Genomic DNA, 25,515 nt, shown 5'->3' with positions numbered 1-25,515 from the left:
GTCTGCTCAACACTTTTAATTCTGAAAATCAGTTTGATATTTTCAGGTTCGTTAAGTACTTTCTGCTACTTACCGCAGCTTTTTACATAAGTATCCATAACTTCAGCGCTTATTCCGTATGGTCCCTTATCACTCGGAGAATATTTTCGAAAAAAGTTCTAAATAAATGTAATAAATTATAAAATTAAAAATAATACATTGCATATCTAAGGACATCAAATCAAAACTAAGGATCACATTTATAGATGAGCTAGGATTTTGACCATTGAAGATCTTGGGGTGTTTTTTAGATTTTGAAATAAAGTTCTGATATTTAGGTTACAAGTCCTGCTCATAATTTAACAGATTCTGGGTTAAGAAAAGTGTTTGTGTGTGAAGCCTTTGTAAATAATTGTCCCAACATTTTGTAAAACGTCTGCAAATTGCTGTTTAATTAATTGTAGTCTAAACATTAATCACTGTAAATGCTTGAACATAACCTTGGTAGGGAATAACAGTTGGATCAGAAAAAATCAGTCTGTTCAGGCACTGCTATTACTTACTGATAAAACCATTATTTCACAACTTATTTTTATTTTGTGATTCAGACAGAGGAGACCATTTTTTTTATTTTTTTAAAAAAGTTTCCATATTACTTCTTTTATCCAATTTTATTTGATCTCATGGCATTCTTTATTGAAGAGATACCTAGGTAGTTGTCTGGAGCACTATATGGCAGGAAATAGTGATCTTGCAAATGGATAACATTCTTGCAAAACTGCTGCCAGATAGTGCTCTAGACACGTGAACACTACTGAGCTTGTGTCCCTGATTTTCAACAAAAGACAAAATAAAATTGGTTAATAGAAGTAAATTAGACATTTGTTTAAAATTGCCAGCTCTATCTGAATCATGAAAGACAAATTTTGGGTTTCATGCTCAACTAAAGTAGAACTCTAAACTAGTGAGCAAATAAACTGGTCTTCTAAGGGCAGGTAGAATATCCCAGAAGTCTTCAAGCATGGCTTCCCCATACCCTTCCTGGCATGAAGCCAAGCAAGAACCTATGGTAAGTATCAACCTTACTTGTGACTCTGAAATAAACCAGGCAATTATACCCAGATATAAAACTTGTATGACCGTTCTGGCCTTGCCATGGTTCTACTTTAATTAGAAATGTATAAAACCTTAAACCCTTTTTATAATTAGTAGGGGGGGAAACAAACAACAAAACACCTCACATTTACACAAGACAGCTGCCTTGCACATTTGTTTCACAGAAGCCTGTTGGAAATTGCACATTTGATAGAAAGAGCTTGCATTTTAAAAGCTGGAAGTCCTTCCAGAGCGGATGAAGATCACAGAACAAAATGTACATGGATAAGAGGTTTTTCTGATTGTTGATACAAATAAATAGGTAATCAGTCCCCTGGACATCATTTATGAATTTCAAATGGTGCTTGATTGATTCTGATAAAAACAAACAAACAAACAAACAAACAAACAAACAGGTAAAAGGGATCTAAACTCTTTCTGGAAGTGGACAAAAGCACCAAGAAATGGTTTTAAAAAGATAAATTAAGGAAAATGAGGTTCAGTGATAAACACTATAGCAACTCATAAAACAAAGGGACAAAAGAATAAAATTGCAAAGCAAAAAAAAAAAAGGAAGAGGAATGGAAGGGTTAAAAACAAGACATTTTTGCGCTACACAACAACTCTGCAATGCCACAAAAGCCAACACATAAGCTGCACTGAGCTTCCACGGGTCCATCGTTGCATGTGTAGAGGGGATATAAGGATCCTTGTTTCTTGCACGGTAGTTGGGTAGAACTGCCATTTTATGTCAACTACAGGAAAAATAGTTTAACAAGAAAGAAAATCTGTTTGCTGAATAATCAGAAAACATGGAATATGATGGAGGATGGCAATTTATCTCCGGCCATCTAATGAAGCATTGCATGGTCATGTAAGTAATCATGTTAACACTGTGTAATACTGAAATGCATTTAATATACTGATGTAAATTGGATTTGTTTTGCACTGGGAATATTTATTTATTTTTGCTTGTGAGAAGTGTCATTGTTCATCAACAAGGCACTGTGAGATCTATTTATCCGCCAGTTAACAATCACGAAGCAGCGCCACTCCAGAGAATGACTCGCTGAGTAAAGGGTCACCATTTTATAGGACGTAAAACCTATTAAACTGTTTAACTGTGTATATTTTAAATGTAATACTGTGTTGTTTCCCTGCACAGGCATCAGTTCCCTTATGTGTTGTATACATTTTCATTAAAATAAAATATGAAAAATTGTTGTCTTTAAGATTTATTTTTAAAGGATGTGTTTAAACCAGTACATCCTCAAAACTTAGGGCCCTTTTAACTAAAGCTCTCTGGGCTGGTGAGATTATTTAAGAATGCTCACCAAGACTTCTATTTCCCTGGTGGAATTATCTAAAGCCACTTTTTAGCCTGAAAACAGGATGTCTCACTATGGCACATATTATACATATTTGTATGGGAAGGAAATGCATATATTAAAAAAGTGCACAAAGAAAATCATAAATTAAAAATCATTCCAAAAGGAAGAATTGAACCATTCACACAAAAATACACTCACAAAAAAATTTGAACTGTCAAGGTGCATCAAAAGTCGTAACAAAATTGTTTACCAAAAATCATTATATCAAAAATGTCAGAGATATAATTCGTATTATAGATATTCATACAAAGTACAAAATAAAAAGTGTAATTGTTGTTTTATCGTAAAATGGGCTAAACAGGGGTCTCTCAAATCCAAAGTGTAATAATCTAAACATTTCTGTCCTTCAGTTCTCACTGTTTTTTCTTGCAAACTAAAAGGTGGTGAAATTGTGGCAAAATACACAAAATACTTATAACCCTAAAAGAAAAACACATGCATAAGAAAATATAGGCAGTTGAAAGAAAGCAGCACAATGTGATTTATATTGACGGCGGGATTTTATTTTTAAAGTGCCATCTCCTGCTAACTGCTAACTTCGCTCTACACAGCAAATTTTCCCTTTCCTGCAAGCTCCATCACTTTCAATAGGAGACATCTCGCAGCTCGCAGGGACTGTCCCTTTTTAAGATCATTTCACCAGGACAGCTCGTGTAATGGTGAGTGTGAAAAACCATGTCTGACCCGGCGAAGTTTACCTAACCGGCCCATTAGTGGTTTAATAAATACACAGGTTTAATCTAGTTGTGTGTTTATCATAAAATGATTTGTGCACAAAATAAATACTTTAAATGCATTGAATTAACAGGTTGTTAGCAAAATTAGCATTATTTTACAGTCAATGGACATACTCTTTGAAAAGCTTTCTGGATATGTTTATCTTGTTTGCTGCTGTTAGGGAAAGACCAAGTAATCTCGTGAGTAGGGTACAATGATCTGCATCATTTTCTTGAGGCAATTAAAAAATCCCAATTTTCAGAGGTATAACTGCATAAAAATTGTGCAAAAATAATATAAATTGAAAAGTGTTTATTCTACTATGCATAATTAAAGCATTTCATGGGATTTTTTTAGTTTTATGTTCTTTTAAAACATTATTAAAGGGACATGAAACCCTATTTTGTTCTTTCATGATTTAGATAGATCATACAATTTTAAACAACTTTCTAAATTACTTTTATTATCTAATTTGCCATATTCTCTTTGTATCCTTTGTCGAAGGAGCCATTATGCCCTACTGGGAACTAGCTGAAAGCCAATGACAAGAGTCATATATTGGCAGACACCAATCAGCAGCTTCTGAGCCTATCTAGGTATACTGATCAGCAATGGATACAAAGAGAAGAAAACTAATTAGATACAATAAGTAAATTGGAAAGTTATTTAAAATCGCATGCTCTATCTGAATCATGAAAGAAAGAAAACTTAAATTATGCTTACCTGATAATTTTATTTTCTTCATATGGAAAGAGTCCACAGCTGTATTCATTACTTTTGGAAAATAAGAACCTGGCCACCAGGAGGAGGCAAAGACACCCCAGCCAAAGGCTTAAATACCTCCCCCACTTCCCTCATCCCCCAGTCATTCTGCTGAGGAACAAGGAAAAGTAAAAAAAAATATCAGGGTGAAAAGGTGCCAGAAGAATAAAAATACAGATGCCCTACATAAAAAAACGGGTGGGGAACTGTGGACTCTTTCCATCTGAAGAAAATAAAATGATCAGGTAAGCATAATTTAAGTTTTTCTTCATAAATGGAAAGAGTCCACTACTGCATTCATTTCTTTTGGGAAAACAATACCCAAGCTATTGGGGACACTGAATGCCAAGACGGGAGGGTACAAGAGGCGGCCCATTCTGAAGGCACCAGGCCTGAAACCACTACCCAACAAAACCCTGCTTCGTCCGAAGCCGAGAAAAATTGAAAAGTAAAAAGGCCCCAAAGACACTGACCTGCAGATAGTCCGGAGGCCTAGCTAGAGACCGCAAAATCAGACTCAACTGAGCCAACAGCCCTCCAGGAGACACTGTCGCTCCCAGCAGTCGGTCCCCAACCACACACCCCTCACTAATGAAGGGAACACCAGCTCAAAATTCCCAAAGGGATAGGTCAAGAAGAACCAAAGGGAAACCGAAAGGTCACCACAAATCCCATAAAAGAAGAACTCCCAAAACGAGCCCAGCTCACAAAGACTCAAATGGGTCCTGACAAACAATGGGAGGCAACGCCCAGACCAAACAAAGACCACAAGGATTAGGACCGGGCATCGGAAGAGAGAAAACCTTCCTCTCAACATCGGGCAAAAGCACCTAAGAAGACAACTGAAGACGGAGTCCACAAAAACGTCAGAACTTATAATAAGTGTAGCATCCCAGATAAAGTAAACACCTAGTCAAGAACGCGCAGACATCATCAGGATGACACAGAAAGAAATACTTGCTGAGAAGTAAAAAGTGGCCAAACAAGAAATCAGATTGCAAAAACTCCAGGACAGAGAGCACCCTCCAGGCAATTCAAGCCACCAGACCGACACATAGGTCTCAAAAAGGGAGAAGCACAGAACCTTAACGAGGCCCACTGCACCCCCGAAGATGAACAACAATCTCAGAACCTACTCCCAGCTGGGCCAGCCGAAGCGACGGCAGGTCTTAAAACTGGGGAACAAAAGAACCCCCCCACCAGCTCACAAAAGAGAGAAAGAATGGCCCCAGCCATTCCAACAGGGCTGGGGTGCCCACCCGAAACTCCTTAGAGACAGACGACAAGGTCGAAGAATCTAGCAAAAAAAGGCCCAACATAGCCTCAACGCAGAGCCAGCAAGACTCCAGATAGAACAGAACAACCCAGAGAGTATGTATTATTATTATTATCGGTTATTTGTAGAGCGCCAACAGATTCCGCAGCACTGATCCTCTGTTCCACCTCCTGAATACAGGAGAAGTCCTAATACAAGGACCACACCTCCGTAAGGAGGAGAACAAGCCCCCCCCTAAGAAAAAGGGGTCAGTAAATACAGAGCACCTGCCCACAATACACAAGGCCACAGGCTGAACAAGAGACTCCAACACAGATGAACTTGGAAGGAATCCCCCTAGAAATTAGCCTGCTATCACACAAACAAGGTGCAATAGTTGTCAACCCTTTGCTTGCAGAAACGCGAAGCCATCAGGTTACCTCAGCAAACTGTCCAAGGGAAACCGTTCAATAAGCGTAAGGCAAGCCCCATGAGCATTGTCCTCATAAAATCTGGTCAACCCGGAACCAGGTAAACTAGCCAGACCAAAGGTCATAGCCCAAGTTCTCTGGAAGTAGAGAACCCCAACCCGCCCTGAAGTCTGCAAAATCTGGTAACAACCCGCAACGGGAACCACAAGGGAAAACTCTGATTGGAAGCCTCAGCAACCGGAAGAACCAGGGCGATGACAGGTCCGAGCCCCCAACTGGTTAAAAACAAACAATATCCCAGAAACTCAACACCCCATCTGATATAAAAAAACAGACCCACAGGGAGATATCAATGCAATATCCAGAATAGCCCGGATAACGAGAACACCTCACAAGTCCCGACCTAAGGAAGAGACCACCCCTTGCCGAAGTCCAATACCCCAAAGGAACGAAGGCATCTTGAACCAAGACACTAGAGCCCGTAGGAGTTTGAACCGCCACAAGATGTCAAAAGCAAGGAGATACCTCAAGGACAAAGTTACTCGAGCAAGGCTAGTCTCCACATCACCTCCAATACAAGTCAGAGGATTAGATGAAAAAAAGTATGCGGATCATCCCCAGCTCCGGGGAAGAACCCTAAGCAGAGCCCAAAGGAGGTCAGGAATGCAGAATTGGAAGACCAGATCGTAAACACACCCAGCCACAAGGTGAACCCTATAGTCCAAAAAAAGCGTGCCACTTCCAAAGGCCTTTATGTTCCAAGCCAGGAGCCCAGTTAACACTACACATAAGCAGATTGAATCACATAACAAACATGATTAAAAATCCCCCTGTTAAATAATACCCCTCAGGAGATATTAACCCTCAATTACAAGATACCAAAGGAGTCTCACTGAGATCTATATTCTTTAGAAGTCCCGCAAGATGGCCCTTACAGGAAACAAATAAGTTACAGTACATTCTGATGAAGTAAAATGAAACAATCTTACCGGAATCTATGCCGTGGAACAGGAACACGGCTCTTCAAGTGTAACGGAAAGTAGCAGCGTCTCCGCCATGGACTTGAGAGAAGAAAGCAGAAAGTGAAGCGAAGTTTGACAACGCCGATTGCTTGTGGAGCTGTTAACATGAGTCGGGATGGTTTTGCAGAAAGACGCTCCCTGCATCTCCGGACTCTAAATTTCATCCAAGCCCTCACTGAGAGACTGATAGGATTACTTAAAACCCCCATCCCATGCCGAAGAGTACTACCCTCCATAAGAGACAAACAAACTTCTGACACTTCTCTGCCAACCTCCTGGGGCGAAAGACAAAGAATGACTGGGGGATGAGGGAAGTGGGAGAAGTATTTAAGCCTTTGGATGGGGTGTCTTTGGCTCCTCCTGGTGGCCAGGTTCTTATTTTCCAAAAGTAATGAATGCAGCTGTGGACTCTTTCCATTTATGAAGAAAATTTTTCTTTCAATAATCTAGTGCTGCAGAATCTGTTGGCGCTCTACAAATAATAATAATAATCAGACAGAGCATGCAATTTTAAAAAACTTTCCAGTTTACTTCTATTATCAAATTGTCTTTGGTTTCTTAGTATCTTTTGTTGAAAAGCAGAGATTTAAGCTCAAGAGCGTGCATTTTAAAATTGTATGTTACCTCTGAATCACAAACAATAACAACAATAATTGGGTTTCATGTCCCTTTAAATAACCATGTATTAAAATGCAAAGATGATGTAGAAGAGAACAATTTTACACGTTGCATTAAAAAACAAAGCAGCATTCCGGAAGTTATAACCCTTTGTTGATGCTGTCTGCTGAACTTCTAGGGCATCTTCTGTACCTATAAACTGTTTTAGGGGCATAAATACCTGTATGCTTCCTTCAGTGGCAAGAACTTCTGCAACAGGCACAGACTGAATAAACTGCATGAATCCTAAAAAAATGCATATTGTTAAATATACACATCCAAGACCATGTTATTTTAAATGATATATTGACAGTTTGTTCTCCCACATTAGTCACATAATTATATAAGTTCCATGCAGTAAATAGCTGCTCGCTTAAATGCTTGTGTAGCGATTTACTATCACCCAACAAGCAAAATATTATACATCGCTCTCAAAGTCTATTTGAGTTGAAACAAAAGCTCATTAGCAACAAACTGCATCTACAAATCCATAAGACACTTTATTTATTTTCTACTTTTTTTCACTATCAATAGGCTAATTTTATTTTTGCATTTGCTAAGGGAAAAAAAAGAAATGCCCCAAATGTTTAATTCTAAGGGAAAAGTTCAATATTTAATTGGCTGATAAGATTATTTTATTCATTTTACCATGCTTTGTGCTTGTAGCCAAAACCTTGTATGGCGTGAGCTTCAAATCCAAGTTTTCTTTGCGTAACAGCTTGAAAAAAAAGAAGAAGAAAAAAAATTAAAAATATATGAACTTTTCTATTTTTTATCCTGATAATACAGAGTAAAAAAATAGCCTAATATAAAAGAATAAATAAAAAAACACCAGCAAAGATACAAAAAGAGTTTGGTTCACTTATTTTAAGTCAACATGACTGCCATCAAATGTAAAACATAATTTATGCTTACCTGATAAATTCCTTTCTTCTGTTGTGTGATCAGTCCACGGGTCATCATTACTTCTGGGATATAACTCCTCCCCAACAGGAAATGCAAGAGGATTCACCCAGCAGAGCTGATATAGCTCCTCCCCTCTACGTCAGTCCCAGTCATTCGACCAAGAATCAACGAGAAAGGAGTAACCAAGGGTGAAGTGGTGACTGGAGTATAATTTAAAAGATATTTACCTGCCTTAAAAACAGGGCGGGCCGTGGACTGATCACACAACAGAAGAAAGGAATTTATCAGGTAAGCATAAATTATGTTTTCTTCTGTTATGTGTGATCAGTCCACGGGTCATCATTACTTCTGGGATACCAATACCAAAGCAAAAGTACACGGATGACGGGAGGGATAGGCAGGCTCATTATACAGAAGGAACCACTGCCTGAAGAACCTTTCTCCCAAAAATAGCCTCCGAAGAAGCAAAAGTGTCAAATTTGTAAAATTTGGAAAAAGTATGCAGCGAAGACCAAGTTGCAGCCTTGCAAATCTGTTCAACAGAGGCCTCATTCTTAAAGGCCCAAGTGGAAGCCACAGCTCTAGTGGAATGAGCTGTAATTCTTTCAGGAGGCTGCTGTCCAGCAGTCTCATAGGCTAAACGTATTATGTTACGAAGCCAAAAAGAGAGAGAGGTAGCAGAAGCTTTTTGACCTCTCCTCTGTCCAGAATAAACGACAAACAGGGAAGAAGTTTGACGAAACTCTTTAGTTGCCTGCAAGTAGAACTTGAGGGCACGAACTACATCCAGATTGTGTAGAAGACGTTCCTTCTTTGAAGAAGGATTTGGACACAAGGATGGAACAACAATCTCTTGATTGATATTCCTGTTAGTAACTACCTTAGGTAAGAACCCAGGTTTAGTACGCAGAACTACCTTGTCTGAGTGAAAAATCAGATAAGGAGAATCACAATGTAATGCTGATAACTCAGAGACTCTTCGAGCCGAGGAAATAGCCATTAAAAACAGAACTTTCCAAGATAACAATTTTATATCAATGGAATGAAGGGGTTCAAACGGAACCCCCTGTAAAACGTTAAGAACTAAGTTTAAACTCCATGGTGGAGCAACAGCTTTAAACACAGGCTTGATCCTAGCTAAAGCCTGACAAAAGGCCTGGACGTCTGGATTTTCTGACAGACGCCTGTGTAACAAGATGGACAGAGCTGAAATCTGTCCCTTTAATGAACTAGCCGATAAACCCTTTTCTAAGCCCTCTTGTAGAAAGGACAAGATCCTAGAGATCCTAACCTTACTCCAGGAGTAACGTTTGGATTCACACCAGTATAGGTATTTACGCCATATTTTATGGTAAATCTTTCTGGTAACAGGCTTCCTAGCCTGTATCAGGGTATCAATAACCGACTCAGAAAACCCACGTTTTGATAAAATCAAGCGTTCAATTTCCAAGCAGTCAGTTTCAGAGAAGTTAGATTTTGATGTTTGAACGGACCCTGTATCAGAAGGTCCTGTCTTAGAGGTAGAGACCAAGGTGGACAGGATGACATGTCCACTAGATCTGCATACCAAGTCCTGCGTGGCCATGCAGGTGCTATTAGAATCACTGATGCTCTCTCCTGTTTGATTTTGGCAATCAATCGAGGAAGCAGCGGGAAGGGTGGAAACACATAAGCCATCCCGAAGTTCCAAGGTGCTGTCAAGGCATCTATCAGAACCGCACCCGGATCCCTGGATCTGGACCCGTAGTGAGGAAGTTTGGCGTTCTGGCGAGACGCCATGAGATCTATCTCTGGTTTGCCCCAACGTCGAAGTATTTGGGCAAAGACCTCCGGATGAAGTTCCCACTCCCCCGGATGAAAAGTCTGGCGACTCAAGAAATCCGCCTCCCAGTTCTCCACTCCCGGGATGTGGATTGCTGACAGGTGGCAAGAGTGAGACTCTGCCCATCGAATTATCTTTGATACTTCCATCATTGCTAGGGAGCTTTTTGTCCCTCCCTGATGGTTGATGTAAGCTACAGTCGTGATATTGTCCGACTGAAACCTGATGAACCCCCGAGTCGTTAATTGGGGCCAAGCCAGAAGGGCATTGAGAACTGCTCTCAATTCCAGAATGTTTATTGGAAGGAGACTCTCCTCCTGATTCCATAATCCCTGAGCCTTCAGAGAATTCCAGACAGCGCCCCAACCTAGTAGGCTGGCGTCTGTTGTTACAATTGTCCAGTCTGGCCTGCTGAATGGCATCCCCCTGGACAGGTGTGGCCGATGAAGCCACCATAGAAGAGAATTTCTGGTCTCTTGATTCAGATTCAGAGTAGGGGACAAATCTGAGTAATCCCCATTCCACTGACTTAGCATGCATAATTGCAGCGGTCTGAGGTGTAGGCGTGCAAAAGGTACTATGTCCATTGCCGCTACCATTAAGCCGATCACCTCCATGCATTGAGCTACTGACGGGTGTTGAATGGAATGAAGGACACGGCATGCATCTTGAAGTTTTGTTAACCTGTCCTCTGTCAGGTAAATCTTCATTTCTACAGAATCTATAAGAGTCCCCAAGAATGGAACTCTTGTGAGAGGAAAAAGAGAACTCTTCTTTTCGTTCACTTTCCATCCATGCGACCTTAGAAATGCCAGAACTAACTCTGTATGAGACTTGGCAGTTTGAAAGCTTGAAGCCTGTATTAGAATGTCGTCTAGATACGGAGCTACCGAAATCCCTCGCGGTCTTAGTACCGCCAGGAGGGCACCTAGAATCTTTGTGAAGATTCTTGGGGCCGTAGCCAATCCGAATGGAAGAGCTACAAACTGGTAGTGCCTGTCTAGGAAGGCAAACCGTAGATACCGGTGATGATCTTTGTGGATCGGTATGTGAAGGTAAGCATCTTTCAAATCTACTGTGGTCATGTACTGACCCTTTTGGATCATGGGCAAGATTGTCCGAATAGTTTCCATTTTGAATGATGGAACTCTTAGGAATTTGTTTAGAATCTTTAAATCTAAGATTGGTCTGAAGGTTCCCTCTTTTTTGGGAACCACAAACAGGTTTGAGTAGAACCCTTGTCCTTGTTCCGACCGCGGAACCGAATGGATCACTCCCATTAATAACAGATCTTGTACACAGCGTAGAAACGCTTCCTTCTTTATCTGGTTTGTTGACAATCTTGACAGATGAAATCTCCCTCTTGGGGGAGATAATTTGAAGTCTAGAAGGTATCCCTGAGATATGATCTCTAGCGCCCAGGGATCCTGAACATCTCTTGCCCAGGCCTGGGCGAAGAGAGAAAGTCTGCCCCCCACTAGATCCGGTCCCGGATCGGGGGCTCTCGGTTCATGCTGTCTTTGGGGCAGCAGCAGGTTTCCTGGCCTGTTTGCCCTTGTTCCAGGACTGGTTGGGCTTCCAGCCTTGCCTGTAACGAGCAACAGCTCCTTCCTGTTTTGGTGCAGTGGAGGTTGATGCTGCTCCTGTTTTGAAATTCCGAAAGGGACGAAAATTAGACTGTCTAGCCTTAGCTTTGGCTTTGTCTTGAGGTAGGGCGTGGCCCTTACCTCCTGTAATGTCAGCGATAATTTCTTTCAAACCGGGCCCAAATAAGGACTGCCCCTTGAAAGGTATATTAAGTAATTTGGACTTAGAAGTAACATCAGCTGACCAGGATTTTAGCCACAGTGCCCTACGTGCCTGTATGGCGAATCCTGAGTTCTTAGCCGTAAGTTTGGTTAAATGTACTACGGCCTCCGAAATGAATGAATTAGCTAGTTTAAGGACTCTAAGCCTGTCCATAATGTCGTCTAGCGTATATGAACTAAGGTTCTCTTCCAGAGACTCAATCCAAAATGCTGCCGCAGCCGTAATCGGCGCGATACATGCAAGGGGTTGCAAAATAAAACCTTGTTGAACAAACATTTTCTTAAGGTAACCCTCCAATTTTTTATCCATTGGATCTGAAAAGGCACAGCTATCCTCCACCGGGATAGTGGTACGCTTAGCTAGAGTAGAAACTGCTCCCTCCACCTTAGGGACCGTTTGCCATAAGTCCCGAGTGGTGGCGTCTATTGGAAACATCTTTCTAAATATTGGAGGGGGTGAGAACGGCACACCGGGTCTATCCCACTCCTTAGTAACAATTTCAGTTAATCTCTTAGGTATAGGAAAAACGTCAGTACTCGCCGGTACCGCAAAGTATTTATCCAACCTACATAGTTTCTCTGGTATTGCAACGGTGTTACAATCATTGAGAGCTGCTAAGACCTCCCCTAGTAATACACGGAGGTTCTCCAATTTAAATTTAAAATTTGAAATATCTGAATCCAATCTGTTTGGATCAGAACCGTCACCCACAGAATGAAGCTCTCCGTCCTCATGCTCTGCAAGCTGTGACGCAGTATCAGACATGGCCCTAGTATTGTCAGCGCACTCTGTTCTCACCCCAGAGTGATCACGCTTGCCTCTTAGCTCAGGTAATTTAGACAAAACTTCAGTCATAACAGTAGCCATATCTTGTAATGTTATCTGCAATGGCCGCCCAGATGTACTAGGCGCCATAATATCACGCACCTCCCGGGCGGGAGATGCAGGTACTGCCGCGTGAGGCGAGTTAGTCGGCATAACTCTCCCCTCGCAGATTGGTGAAATTTGTTCACATTGTACAGATTGACTTTTATTCAAAGTAGCATCAATACAGTTAGTACATAAATTTCTATTGGGCTCCACCTTGGCATTGGAACAAATGACACAGATATCCTCTGAGTCAGACATGTTTAACACACTAGCAATAACTTGCAACCTGGTTATAATCTTTTTTAGCAAAAACGTACTGTGCCTCAAAGAGGTACTTAAACGATTAAATGATTAAATGACAGTTGAGATAAAAAACTGAGAACAGTTATAGCATCAACTTTAAAACAACACAACTTTTAGCAAAGGTTTTGTTCCCATTAGTAAGATAACATAACTAAATTTGACATAAAAATTATTGAGTAACGTCTTTATCCGCAGTCAATATAACAAGTTCTCACAGCTCTGCTGAGAGAATGTACCTCCCTTCAAGAAGTTTGAAGACCCCTGAGATCTGTCAGAGATGAACCGGATCATGCAGGAAAAATAATAGCTGACTGGAAATTGTTGATGCGTAGCAAAGAGCGCCAAAAACGGCCCCTCCCTCTCACACACAGCAGTGAAGAGAAACGAAACTGTCACAATTCAAAATAAACTACTGCCAAGTGGAAAATAAAGCCCAAACATTTATTTACTCAGTACCTCAACAGTGTAAACGATTCTACATTCCAGCAAAAACGTTTAACATGATATAATACTTATTAAAAAGATTAGTGACCTTTAACAAAGTAGTTCCGGTGAAGTACCATTCCCAGAATACTGAAGTGTATACATACATGTCATTATAACGGTATAGCAGGATTTTCTCATCAATTCCATTCAGAAAATAAAAACTGCTACATACCTCAATGCAGATTCATCTGCCCCTGTCCCCTGATCTGAAGCTTTTACCTCCCTCAGATGGCCGAGAACAGCAATATGATCTTAACTACTCCGGTTAAAATCATAGTAAAAACTCTGGTAGATTCTTCCTCAAAGTCTGCCAGAGAAGTAATAACACGCTCCGGTGCTATTATAAAATAACAAACTTTTGATTGAAGTCATAAAAACTAAGTATAATCACCATAGTCCTCTCACACATCCTATCTAGTCGTTGGGTGCAAGAGAATGACTGGGACTGACGTAGAGGGGAGGAGCTATATCAGCTCTGCTGGGTGAATCCTCTTGCATTTCCTGTTGGGGAGGAGTTATATCCCAGAAGTAATGATGACCCGTGGACTGATCACACATAACAGAAGAAATAGTATATAACACAAAGAATAGAAGGTATTATAGAATATTATTAATGCATATACAGAAAATAAAAGGTAATCTTTGTTTCGGGTATCTGTACACATAATTAGAACATCCATGTGAATTGCTTCCTATTTTCCATTTTTGCTGCAAATATTAAACTGATCGTGGCTATTTGCACTATCTTTTATTTGGATGATGTTTTCACTAATATGTGAACATATAAATATAAACAATGATGTAAGAGACAGAGATGGATCCAGCCAGTGGAGTGGCAGAGAGGAGTACAGAATGGAGGTCAGTAGAGTCTGGCCCAGAACAAGAGTGAGAGGGGAGAAACGCGTAGTCTGTAATAGGTCATGTTCTAGGTGTTAAGTGGTAAAAAAGGTACATGGAAAAAGGACACAAAAGGCACAGATACTTAAATAATGTGTGAAAAAAAAACTTAGTGGGAAAATATTGATTGACTTGTCCAAGTCTCTTTGCTTTAAATGTGCTACTCACTTATGACTAGGAACAAGAATCTCAGGCTAATAAGGCTGTAAAATGTTGGCCTGCATACACTTTTGGCCTTTAGTAGATTTTTGACTTAGTAAAATTCCTTCATCATATGTTTTGTACCATTTTGAGGTGGCTCCAAGAGCAATCTAAATCATGTTTATTTCCTTTATATATAGTCCTGAAGAATGACCCAGTGTGATAAGGAGGGATTAAACAAAATGATAAAATTATGTGATCATCCATCTGGTTTAGTATAACTTTTTGCAGACCATACAGTTACATCTCCACCATTGTTACGCTTATTTTTCTCATACTCTGTTTTCAGGCTATTATGAGGCAAATGAAAAGCCTGGCTTGGTATTGCTACACGTCCCTTTATGTAAACTGGAGATGACACATCAAACCTGCTTGACTTTATTTTGAACCTAACAAGACCTGCATTTTCACATACCACTTGGTAAACTACATTGAGTGCACTTAACAGTGATCTGGTCCAGCATCCCCAGAGAAAATCAGATTTATGGATTATTGTCCCTGTCAGCAATATGCATTTAGTAGGCATTATTACATTACATTGGTCACAGTGTAATAACAGAGCTTTATCCCATAATCAAGAAGAATATTTTAAAGACAGAATTGACAACCGAAGACAGAACAGCAAAATAGTTTTGAGACAATAACAATAATTAAAGGGAGACTAACCCCACATTTTTTCTTTCATGATTCAGATAGAGCATGCAATTTTAAGCAACTTTCTAATGTGTTCCTATTATCAATTTTTCTTTGTTCTCATGTTATCTTGATTTGAAAAAGCAGTAATAAAAGGTTAGGATCCGGCCCATTATTAGTTCAGCACCTTGGTAGAGCTTGCTGATTGGTTTGCTACATTTAGCCACAAATCAGCAAGTGCTACTCAGGCGCTGAACAATAAATGGTCTGGCTCTAAAGCTTACAGTACTGCTTTTTCAAATCAAGATAGCATGAGAACAAAGAAAAATTGATAATAGGAGTAAATTAGAAAGGTGCTTAAAATCTCATGCTCTATCTGAATCATGAAAGAAAAAAAAAATTGGTTTAGTATCCCTTTAATAGCAAAATTAAAAATGTAATTAGCTCAACAGTTCTCTAATAATAATAATAGACTAGATATTTTAAAAACTTAAAATAGAACACTATTCTGTACCTTATCCATAAGTGAAATTATTTGAAGTATCAGTTGGTCCTGACGTAAATCATCTCCATTTTTGAATATTACAGGGTATTTTCCTCCATCTTCTGTTTTGAAGTACAACTTTGCAGGCATAAGAGCACTCTACAGTAGAAATATTGACAAATCATCTGTACATTGTCATACATCTCCAACTATTTCACTACAAAAGGAAAACACAGCAATATCCTAATATATACACAATTATTAGTATATTATTAGTATATTCATTTAACCTTGTAAAAAACAGTAATCATGGAATCATTTGCCATTTTAAACTGACACAAATTTGCTGGGCACAACTAAAAAATAGCATGGAAAGCTGTTCTCCTCTTTTGACCGCTTGTACGTACCAGTTGGTGACACTCCACATCTTTATAGAGGGTGCCGTCATGTGACGGTGTTGCACCATGTGACATTGCCATTTTTACATTTAACATTAGCACTTCCTCACCTACCTCTTACATTAGCACTCCCTCAACTACCTCTCACATAAGCACTCCCTCACCTACCTCTCACATACACACTCCATCAACTACCTCTCACATAAGCACTTCCTCACCTACCTCTCACATAAGCACTCCCTCACCTACCTCTCCCATAAGCACTCCCTCAACTACCTCTCACATAAGCACTCCCTCACCTACCTCTCCCATAAGCACTTCCTCATCTACCTCTCACATAAGCACTCCCTCACCTACCTCTCACATAAGCACTCCCTCACCTGCCTCTCCCATAAGCACTTCCTCAACTACCTCTCACATAAGCACTCCCTCACCTGCCTCTCACATAAGCACTTCCTCACCTACCTCTCACATAAGCACTTCCTCAACTACCTCTCCCATAAGCACTCCCTCACCTACCTCTCACATAAGCACTCCCTCAACTACCTCTCACATAAGCACTCCCTCACCTACCTCTCACATAAGCACTTCCTCACCTACCTCTCACATAAGCACTCCCTCACCTACCTCTCCCATAAGCACTCCCTCAACTACCTCTCCCATAAGCACTCCCTCAACTACCTCTCACATAAGCACTCCCTCAACTACCTCTCACATAAGCACTCCCTCACCTGCCTCTCACATAAGCACTCCCTCACCTACCTCTTACATTAGCACTCCCTCAACTACCTCTCCCATAAGCACTCCCTCAACTACCTCTCACATAAGCACTCCCTCACCTACCTCTCCCATAAGCACTTCCTCATCTACCTCTCACATAAGCACTCCCTCACCTACCTCTCACATAAGCACTCCCTCACCTGCCTCTCCCATAAGCACTTCCTCAACTACCTCTCACATAAGCACTCCCTCACCTGCCTCTCACATAAGCACTTCCTCACCTACCTCTCACATAAGCACTTCCTCAACTACCTCTCCCATAAGCACTTCCTCAACTACCTCTCACATAAGCACTCCCTCACCTACCTCTCACATAAGCACTCCCTCACCTACCTCTCACATAAGCACTCCCTCACCTACCTCTCACATAAGCACTCCCTCACCTACCTCTCACATAAGCACTCCCTCACCTACCTCTCACATAAGCACTCCCTCACCTACCTCTCAAATAAGCACTCCCTCACCTACCTCTCACATAAGCACTCCCTCACCCACCTGTCACATAAGCACTCCCTCACCTACCTCTCCCATAAGCACTCCCTCACCTACCTCTCCCATAAGCACTCCCTCACCTACCTCTCCCATAAGCACTCCCTCACCTACCTCTCACATAAGCACTCCCTCACCTACCTCTCACATAAGCACTCCCTCACCTACCTCTCACATAAGCACTCCCTCACCTACCTCTCACATAAGCACTCCCTCACCTACCTCTCACATAAGCACTCCCTCACCTACCTCTCACATAAGCACTCCCTCACCCACCTGTCACATAAGCACTCCCTCACCTACCTCTCCCATAAGCACTCCCTCACCTACCTCTCCCATAAGCACTCCCTCACCTACCTCTCCCATAAGCACTCCCTCACCTACCTCTCACATAAGCACTCCCTCAACTACCTCTCCCATAAGCATTACCTCATCTACCTCTCCCATAAGCACTCCCTCACCTACCTCTCACATAAGCACTCCCTCAACTACCTCTCACATAAGCAGTCCCTCAACTACCTCTCACATAAGCACTCCCTCACCTACCTCTCACATAAGCACTCCCTCACCTACCTCTCACATAAGCACTCCCTCAACTACCTCTTACATTAGCACTTTCTCACCTACCTCTCCCATAAGCACTTCCTCAACTACCTCTCACATAAGCCCTCCCTCACTTACCTCTCCCATAAGCACTCCCTCAACTACCTCTCCCATAAGCATTACCTCATCTACCTCTCCCATAAGCACTCCCTCACCTACCTCTCACATAAGCACTCCCTCAACTACCTCTCACATAAGCACTCCCTCATCTACCTCTCCCATAAGCACTCCCTCACCTACCTCTCACATAAGCACTCCCTCAACTACCTCTCACATAAGCACTCCCTCAACTACCTCTCACATAAGCACTCCCTCACCTACCTCTCACATAAGCACTCCCTCACCTACCTCTCACATAAGCACTCCCTCACCTACCTCTCACATAAGCACTACCTCACCTACCTCTTACATTAGCACTTTCTCACCTACCTCTCCCATAAGCACTTCCTCAACTACCTCTCACATATAGTTGTGCTCATAAGTTTACATACCCTGGCAGGATTTTTTGATTCCTTGGCCATTTTTCAGAGAATATGAATGATAACACAAAAATTTTTCTTTCACTCATGGTCAGTGTTTGGCTGAAGCCATTTATTATCAATCAACGGTGTTTTATACAGTTCAACTACCTTTTTCCCCACAGATCCTTTGACAATTCTTTTTCTTTCCCCATGACTCAGAATCCAGAAACGACAGTGCAGAACTGGATGAAAGATGCAAGGGTCTGTCAGGAGTCCAGAAACTCATTGACCTTTTATACACACACACGAATTACAAGCAAACAGATCACAGGTGAGGATGGTTACCTTTAAGAACCATTCAACCCCCTTTGTGTCAACTTGTGTGCTTTTTATCAGGCCAAAATCACCAGGGTATGTAATGTTCAGGGTAATTTGGGTAGTTTCTGTTGTCGTTATGATTTAAAAAGAGTAAACACAGTTGATTGATAATAAATGGCTTCAGCCAAACACTAACCATGAGTGAAAGAAAGGTTTTTGTGTTATCATTCATATTCCCTTTAAAATGGCCAAGAAATCATAAATTCTGCCAGGGTATATAAACTTATGAGCACAACTGTAAGCACTCCCTCACCTACCTCTCACATAAGCCTTCCCTCAACTACCTCTCACATAAGCCCTCCCTCAACTACCTCTCACATAAGCCCTCCCTCACCTACCTCTCACATAAGCCCTCCCTCAACTAAATCTCACATAATACCTCCCTCACCTACCTCTCCCATAAGCACTTCCTCACCTACCTCTCCCATAAGCACTCCCTCAACTACCTCTCACATAAGCACTCCCTCACCTACCTCTCCCATAAGAACTCCCTCAACTACCTCTCACATAAGCCCTCCCTCAACTACCTCTCACATAAGCCCTCCTTCACCTACCTCTCCCATAAGAACTCCCTCAACTACCTCTCACATAAGCCCTCCCTCAACTACCTCTCACATAAGCCCTCCTTCAACTACCTCTCACATAAGTCCTCCCTCACCTACCTCTAAAATAAGCACTTCCTCACCTACCTCTCCCATAAGAACTCCCTCAACTACCTCTCACATAAGCCCTCCCTCAACTACCTCTCACATAAGTCCTCCCTCACCTACCTCTCACATAAGTCCTCCCTCACCTACCTCTCACATAAGCACTTCCTCACCTACCTCTCACATAAGCACTCCCTCACCTACCTCTCACATAAGAACTCCCTCAACTACCTCTCACATAAGCCCTCCCTCACCTACCTCTCCCATAAGCACTCCCTCACCTACCTCTCATATAAGCACTCCCTCACCTACTTATCACATAAGCACTCCCTCACCTACCTCTCACATAAGCCCTCCCTCACCTACCTCTCACATAAGCACTCCCTCACCTACCTCTCACATAAGCACTCCCTCACATACCTCTCACATAAGCACTCCCTCACCTACCTCTCACATAAGCACTCCCTCACCTACCTGTGACATTAGCACTCCCTCACCTAGCTCTCAAATAAGCACTCCTCACCTACCTGTGACATTAGCACTCCCTCACCTACCTGTGACATTAGCACTCCCTCGCCTACCTCTCACATAAGCCCTCCCTCACATAAGCACTCCCTCAACTACCTCTCCCATAAGCACTTCCTCACCTACCTCTCACATAAGCCCTCCCTCAACTACCTCTTCCATAAGGACTCCCTCAACTACCTCTCACATAAGCACTCCCTCAACTACCTCTCACATAAGCCCTCCCTCAACTACCTCTCACATAAGCACTCCCTCACCTACCTCTCACATAAGCACTCCCTCACCTACTTATCACATAAGCACTCCCTCACCTACCTCTCACATAAGCCCTCCCTCACCTACTTATCACATAAGCACTCCCTCACCTTCCTCTCACATAAGCACTCCCTCACCTACCTCTCACATAAGCACTCCCTCACCTACCTCTCACATAAGCACTCCCTCACCTACCTCACATAAGCACTCCCTCACATACCTCTCACATAAGCACTCCCTCACCTACCTCTCACATAAGCACTCCCTCACCTACCTGTGACATTAGCACTCCCTCACCTAGCTCTCAAATAAGCACTCCTCACCTACCTGTGGCATTAGCACTCCCTCACCTACCTGTGACATTAGCACTCCCTCACCTACCTCTCACATTAGCACTCCATCACCTACCTTTCCCATAAGCACTCCCTCACCTACCTCTCACATGAGCACTCCCTCATCTACCTCTCACATAAGCCCTCCCTCAACTACCTCTCACATAAGCACTCCCTCACCTACCTCTCACATGAGCACTCCCTCACCTGCCTCTCACATGAGCACTCCCTCACCTACCTCTCACATGAGCACTCCCTCACCTACCTCTCACATAAGCCCTCCCTCAACTACCTCTCCCATAAGCACTCCCTCAACTACCTCTCACATAAGCCCTCCCTCAACTACCTCTCACATAAGCACTCCCTCACCTACCTCTCACATAAGCACTCCCTCACCTACTTATCACATAAGCACTCCCTCACCTTCCTCTCACATAAGCACTTCCTCACCTACCTCTCACATAAGCACTCCCTCACCTACCTCTCACATGAGCACTCCCTCACCTACCTCTCACATGAGCACTCCCTCACCTACCTCTCACATAAGCACTCCCTCACCTACCTCTCACATGAGCACTCCCTCACCTACCTCTCACATGAGCACTCCCTCACCTACCTCTCACATGAGCACTCCCTCACCTACCTCTCACATTAGCAGCCCCTCGTCTACCTGTTTATGTATGTATATATACAGTATATATGAATAAAATGCCATAGCATACTAGCACAATTTCTTGTTGGTCATTGGTTCATGCAGAAAACCCAATCTCATCTAAGTCCTATCCTCTCACTCCTCTTTTAAAAAATCCCAAGTTTCTGGGAAGAGAAACCCACTTCATTTACATATTTCCACCATTCACAAGTTAGCCCCTTGGTATTCTGCCCTTGCGAATGGTAAAATTACATTACAATCTGAACTTAGTCAATTGGAGGATGGATCACATGGTTATTGTACTTTATTAACACTATACATAGACATGAATGTTTAAGACCCCTCACTAGTCAGATATTTGAATATATATCTGGTAGGCAGTATTAATGACTTGTTGCTTTCATTGATTGCTTGTTCAAATAATGACATGTTTTAATTATGTTATTGAGAGCTTTTTTATTTTATTTTATGTGTATTCCTGATCAAATTCAATATGAATAATAAAATATAAACTAATATATATATATATATAATTCAAAAATAAAATTACCTTAAACAGTGAAGCTTTTTCAGGAATAATTCCTCTGATTTTCACTTGAGGCTCTAGCGGCAAAGGGATCGGTTCAAACTCTAAAAGATTCAATTTCTCATTGTCTCCCAGCAAGGCTTGGAGTCTCTCATTCTAGGGGAAGTCATAAAACATAGGTTTATAAATATGTAGCAATGCTAAACAAAGGCACATATATTTCAAGGGACAAACATCTTGTAATTACATTCTGTAGCCATGCAATAACTTACCATGCCAGTCTAACATTAAAACTTTTGGAATACATTTTATATTTTGCAATTGTTTATGGTCTTACCTGGAAGAGCCTATTCAAACTTGTTACTAGAGTAGGCAAGGCTAGACACTGCTCTTTTGTTATTTTGTTATCTTATCACCTCTGTTGTGGTCAATTAGGTACAGGTGTTAATGGGCTGCAGTAAGGGCTTGTAATTCTCAGTATTGGAAAACCGAAATTGTTCAAAGATGAGTTACAAGGAAAACATTAAATTATGCTTACCTGACAATTTCCATCAAGGGGAGGAGAGTCCACGGCTTCATTCACTACTATTGAAATTAAGAACCTGGCCACCAGGAGGAGGCAAAGACACCCCAGAAAAAGGCTTAAATACCTACCCCACTTCCCTCATCCCCCAGTCATTCTGCAGAGGGAACCAGGAACAGTAGGAGAAATATAAGGGTCATGGGTCCGCCCATCGGAGATACGGGCGGGAGCCGTGGACTCTCCTCCCCTCGATGGAAATTAAATTATCAGGTAAGCATAATTTATGTTCTCCATCTAATGGGGAGGAGAGTCCACGGCTTCATTCATTACTATTGGGAACATATACCCAAGCTCTAGAGGACACTGAATAAAACCAGGATGGTAAAAGGCACACCCTAATCAGAGGGCACCACAGCCTGCAAAAACTCTCCCCAAAAACAGCTTCCGCAGAAGCAAAAACGTCAAACTTGTAAAGCTTTTTATAAGTATGTAAGGAGAACCAGGTAGCCGCCTTACAAATTTGCTCCATAGTGGCCTCATTCTTGAAGGCCCAAGACGAAGCCACGGCTCTAGTTGAATGAGCCGAGATCCTCTGAGGAGGCTTATGCGCAGTACAGCCTTATCTGCATGAAACACCAGATAAGGAGGATCACATAGCAAGGCAGCAAGCTCAGATACTCTGTGTGCGATGCAATAGCCGACAGGAAGAGAACCTTCCAGTACAGAATCTTAATGTCTATGGAATGCATATGTTCAAACGGAACCCTCTGCAAAACCCTAAGGCTCCAAGGCGGAGCCGACTGCCTAAAGACAGGTCTGATTCTAGAAAGAGCCTGAACAAAAGATTGGATGTCAGGGAGCTTAGCGAGTCTCCAATGCAACAAGACTGATAATGCCGAAATCTGTCTCTTTAAGGAACTGGCGGCAAGACCCTTCTCCAAACCATCCTGGAGAAAGGACAGAATCCTGGATACCTTCAGCTTATGCCAAGGATATCCATGCTTCTCACACCAGGACAAGTAAGTCCTCCACACCTTATGGTAGATGCGACGAGTGACTGGCATCCTTGCCTGAATTGGAGTATCAATCACACTTTCAGAAAAGCCTCTCTTGGCTAAGACTAGGTGTTCAATCTCCACGCAGTCAGCCTCAGAGAATCTAGATTCTGATGCTGAAAGGGGCACTGTGACAGCAGATCCCTGTAAAAGGGTAACCTCCACGGCGGAGAGGATGACATCCCCACCAGATCCACAAACCACGTCCTCCGCAGGCACGAAGGAGCAATCAGAATGGCCGAGCCCCGCTCCTGTTTGATGCGTGCCACTATGTGAGGTAGAAGTGGTAACAGAGGAAAAATGTAAGCTAGGCTGAATCCCCAAGGAACCACTAAGGCATCTATCAGCTCTGCCTGGGGATCCCTGGACCTCGACCCGTATCAAGGTAATTTGCAATTGAGTCTGGACCTATCTCTGGCATTCCCCATCTGTGGCAAATCTCTGCAAACACTTCGAGGTGAAGAGACCATTCCCCCGGATGGAAGGACTGTCTGCTGAGAAAGTCCGCTTCCCAGTTGTCCACACCCGGAATGTGAATCGCTGAGAGCGAGCAGTCGTGGGACTCCGCCCACTCCAGAATCCGAGACAACTCCCTCATCGCAAGGGAGCTCCTCGTAGCCCCCTGATGGTTAATGTAAGCCACCGAGGTAATGTTGTCGGTCTGGAATCTGCTGAAATTGACCGACCCCAGAGAAGGCCAAGCCTTCAGAGCATTGAAGATTGCTCATAGTTCTAGGATGTAAAATTCTCCTCCCTGGACCACTTTCCTTGTGCCATCCTGGCACCCCAAACAGCTCCCTATCCTGACAGACTGGCGTCCGTGGTCACAATCTCCCAGGACGGTCCCAAGAAGGATGTCCCCAGTACCGGTTGCTTCGGACAAATCCACCAAGAGAGGGAGTTCCGAGTCCGAGCATTCAGGGATATCAGCTGTGATAGATCTGAATGATCCCATACCACTGTCTCAACATGCACAATTGAAGAGGTCTGAGATGGAACCTGGCGAATGGGATGACATCTATGCTTGACAACATGAGACCTATCACCTCCATACATTCAGCCACCAACGGGCTTGTGGAGGACTGAAGGGCAAGACAGGTGGACGCAAGCTTCCTGTGCCGCTGATCTGTGAGAAATATCTTCATGAATAGAGTCTATAATCGTGCCCAGGAACTCCACCCTGTTGCTGGGAACCAGGGAACTATTTCCTGAGTTGATCTTCCAACTGTGAGATTGGAGCAGAAGAAGAGCCCTCAAATGATCCTCTGCGAGGCTGAACAACGGCGCCTGAACTAGGATGTCATCCAGGTAAGGTGCCACCGCAATGTACCTGGATCTGGCTACTGCAAGCAGCACCACCAGAACCTTCGTGAAGACTCTCGGGGCCGTTGCCAGACCAAAGGGAAGGGCCACAAACTGGAAGAGTTGGTCCAGAAATGCAAATCTTAGGAACCTGAAGTGGTCCCTGTGGATTGGCACATGATGGTAAGCATCCTTCAAGTCTACAGTTGTCATGAACTGTCCCTCTTGAACAAGGGGCAGAATAGATCTGATAATTTCCATTTTGAACGATAGAACACTCAGAAACTTGTTTAAACACTTTAGGTCCAGAATTGGGCGGAACGTGCCCTCCTTGTTTGGAACCACAAAGGTACCCTAGACCCCTTTCTGCTAGGGGTACTGGTATGATAACCCCAAGAGAGACGAGATCTCTCACACACTCTAGAAAGTCCTCTCTCTCTTCTCTGGTCTTGAAGGCAGGTTTGACAGGAGGAATCTGCCCTCTGGCGGATGGGATCTGAACCCTCTGGGAGACAACTTCTAGAACCCAAGGGTCCTGAACGTCCTGCAACCATGCGTCTGAGAATTGAGATAATCTACCCCCTATGTGACCTGGAGACCAGTAGGGGGCCACCCCTTCATGACGATTTGGTCTTGGCGAGCTTCTTGCTCTGCTTGGACTTGTTCCAAGATTGAGCCGGTTTCCAAGATCCCTTGGACTGGTCCACTTTCACGGTGGGTTGTTGGCACTGGGCCTTGTCCGCACGAAAGGGACGAAAAGTAGATCCCTTAGGCTTAGCTTTCTTATCCTGCGGTAGGAAAGCTCCCTTGCCTCCCGTAACTGTGGATATAATTGAATCCAATCCTGGACCGAACAGGATCTTTCTTTG

At 42.7% G+C, this 25,515-nt stretch overlaps 1 protein-coding gene across 2 annotated transcripts in view; it reads right to left on the bottom strand.

Annotated features, from left to right (window-relative positions):
• The window catches only part of PIK3C3 (phosphatidylinositol 3-kinase catalytic subunit type 3), a 655,170-nt gene that overhangs the window by 305,263 nt on the left and 324,392 nt on the right, over positions 1–25,515 (bottom strand). For both annotated transcript variants that reach the window (XM_053701053.1, XM_053701054.1), the window contains 5 exons: positions 21,791–21,922; positions 15,751–15,879; positions 7,958–8,027; positions 7,491–7,555; positions 74–158 (listed from right to left, as the gene is read on the bottom strand). In XM_053701053.1, coding sequence (XP_053557028.1) covers positions 74–158; positions 7,491–7,555; positions 7,958–8,027; positions 15,751–15,879; positions 21,791–21,922 — 481 coding nt within the window. The remainder of the gene's footprint in view (positions 1–73; positions 159–7,490; positions 7,556–7,957; positions 8,028–15,750; positions 15,880–21,790; positions 21,923–25,515) is intronic.

The sequence above is a fragment of the Bombina bombina genome, chromosome 2 (genome assembly GCF_027579735.1).
Source record: "Bombina bombina isolate aBomBom1 chromosome 2, aBomBom1.pri, whole genome shotgun sequence".
Taxonomy (NCBI): domain Eukaryota; kingdom Metazoa; phylum Chordata; class Amphibia; order Anura; family Bombinatoridae; genus Bombina; species Bombina bombina.
Note: the sequence above shows the minus strand (reverse complement) of the source record. Positions and strands in the feature narration are given on the sequence as shown.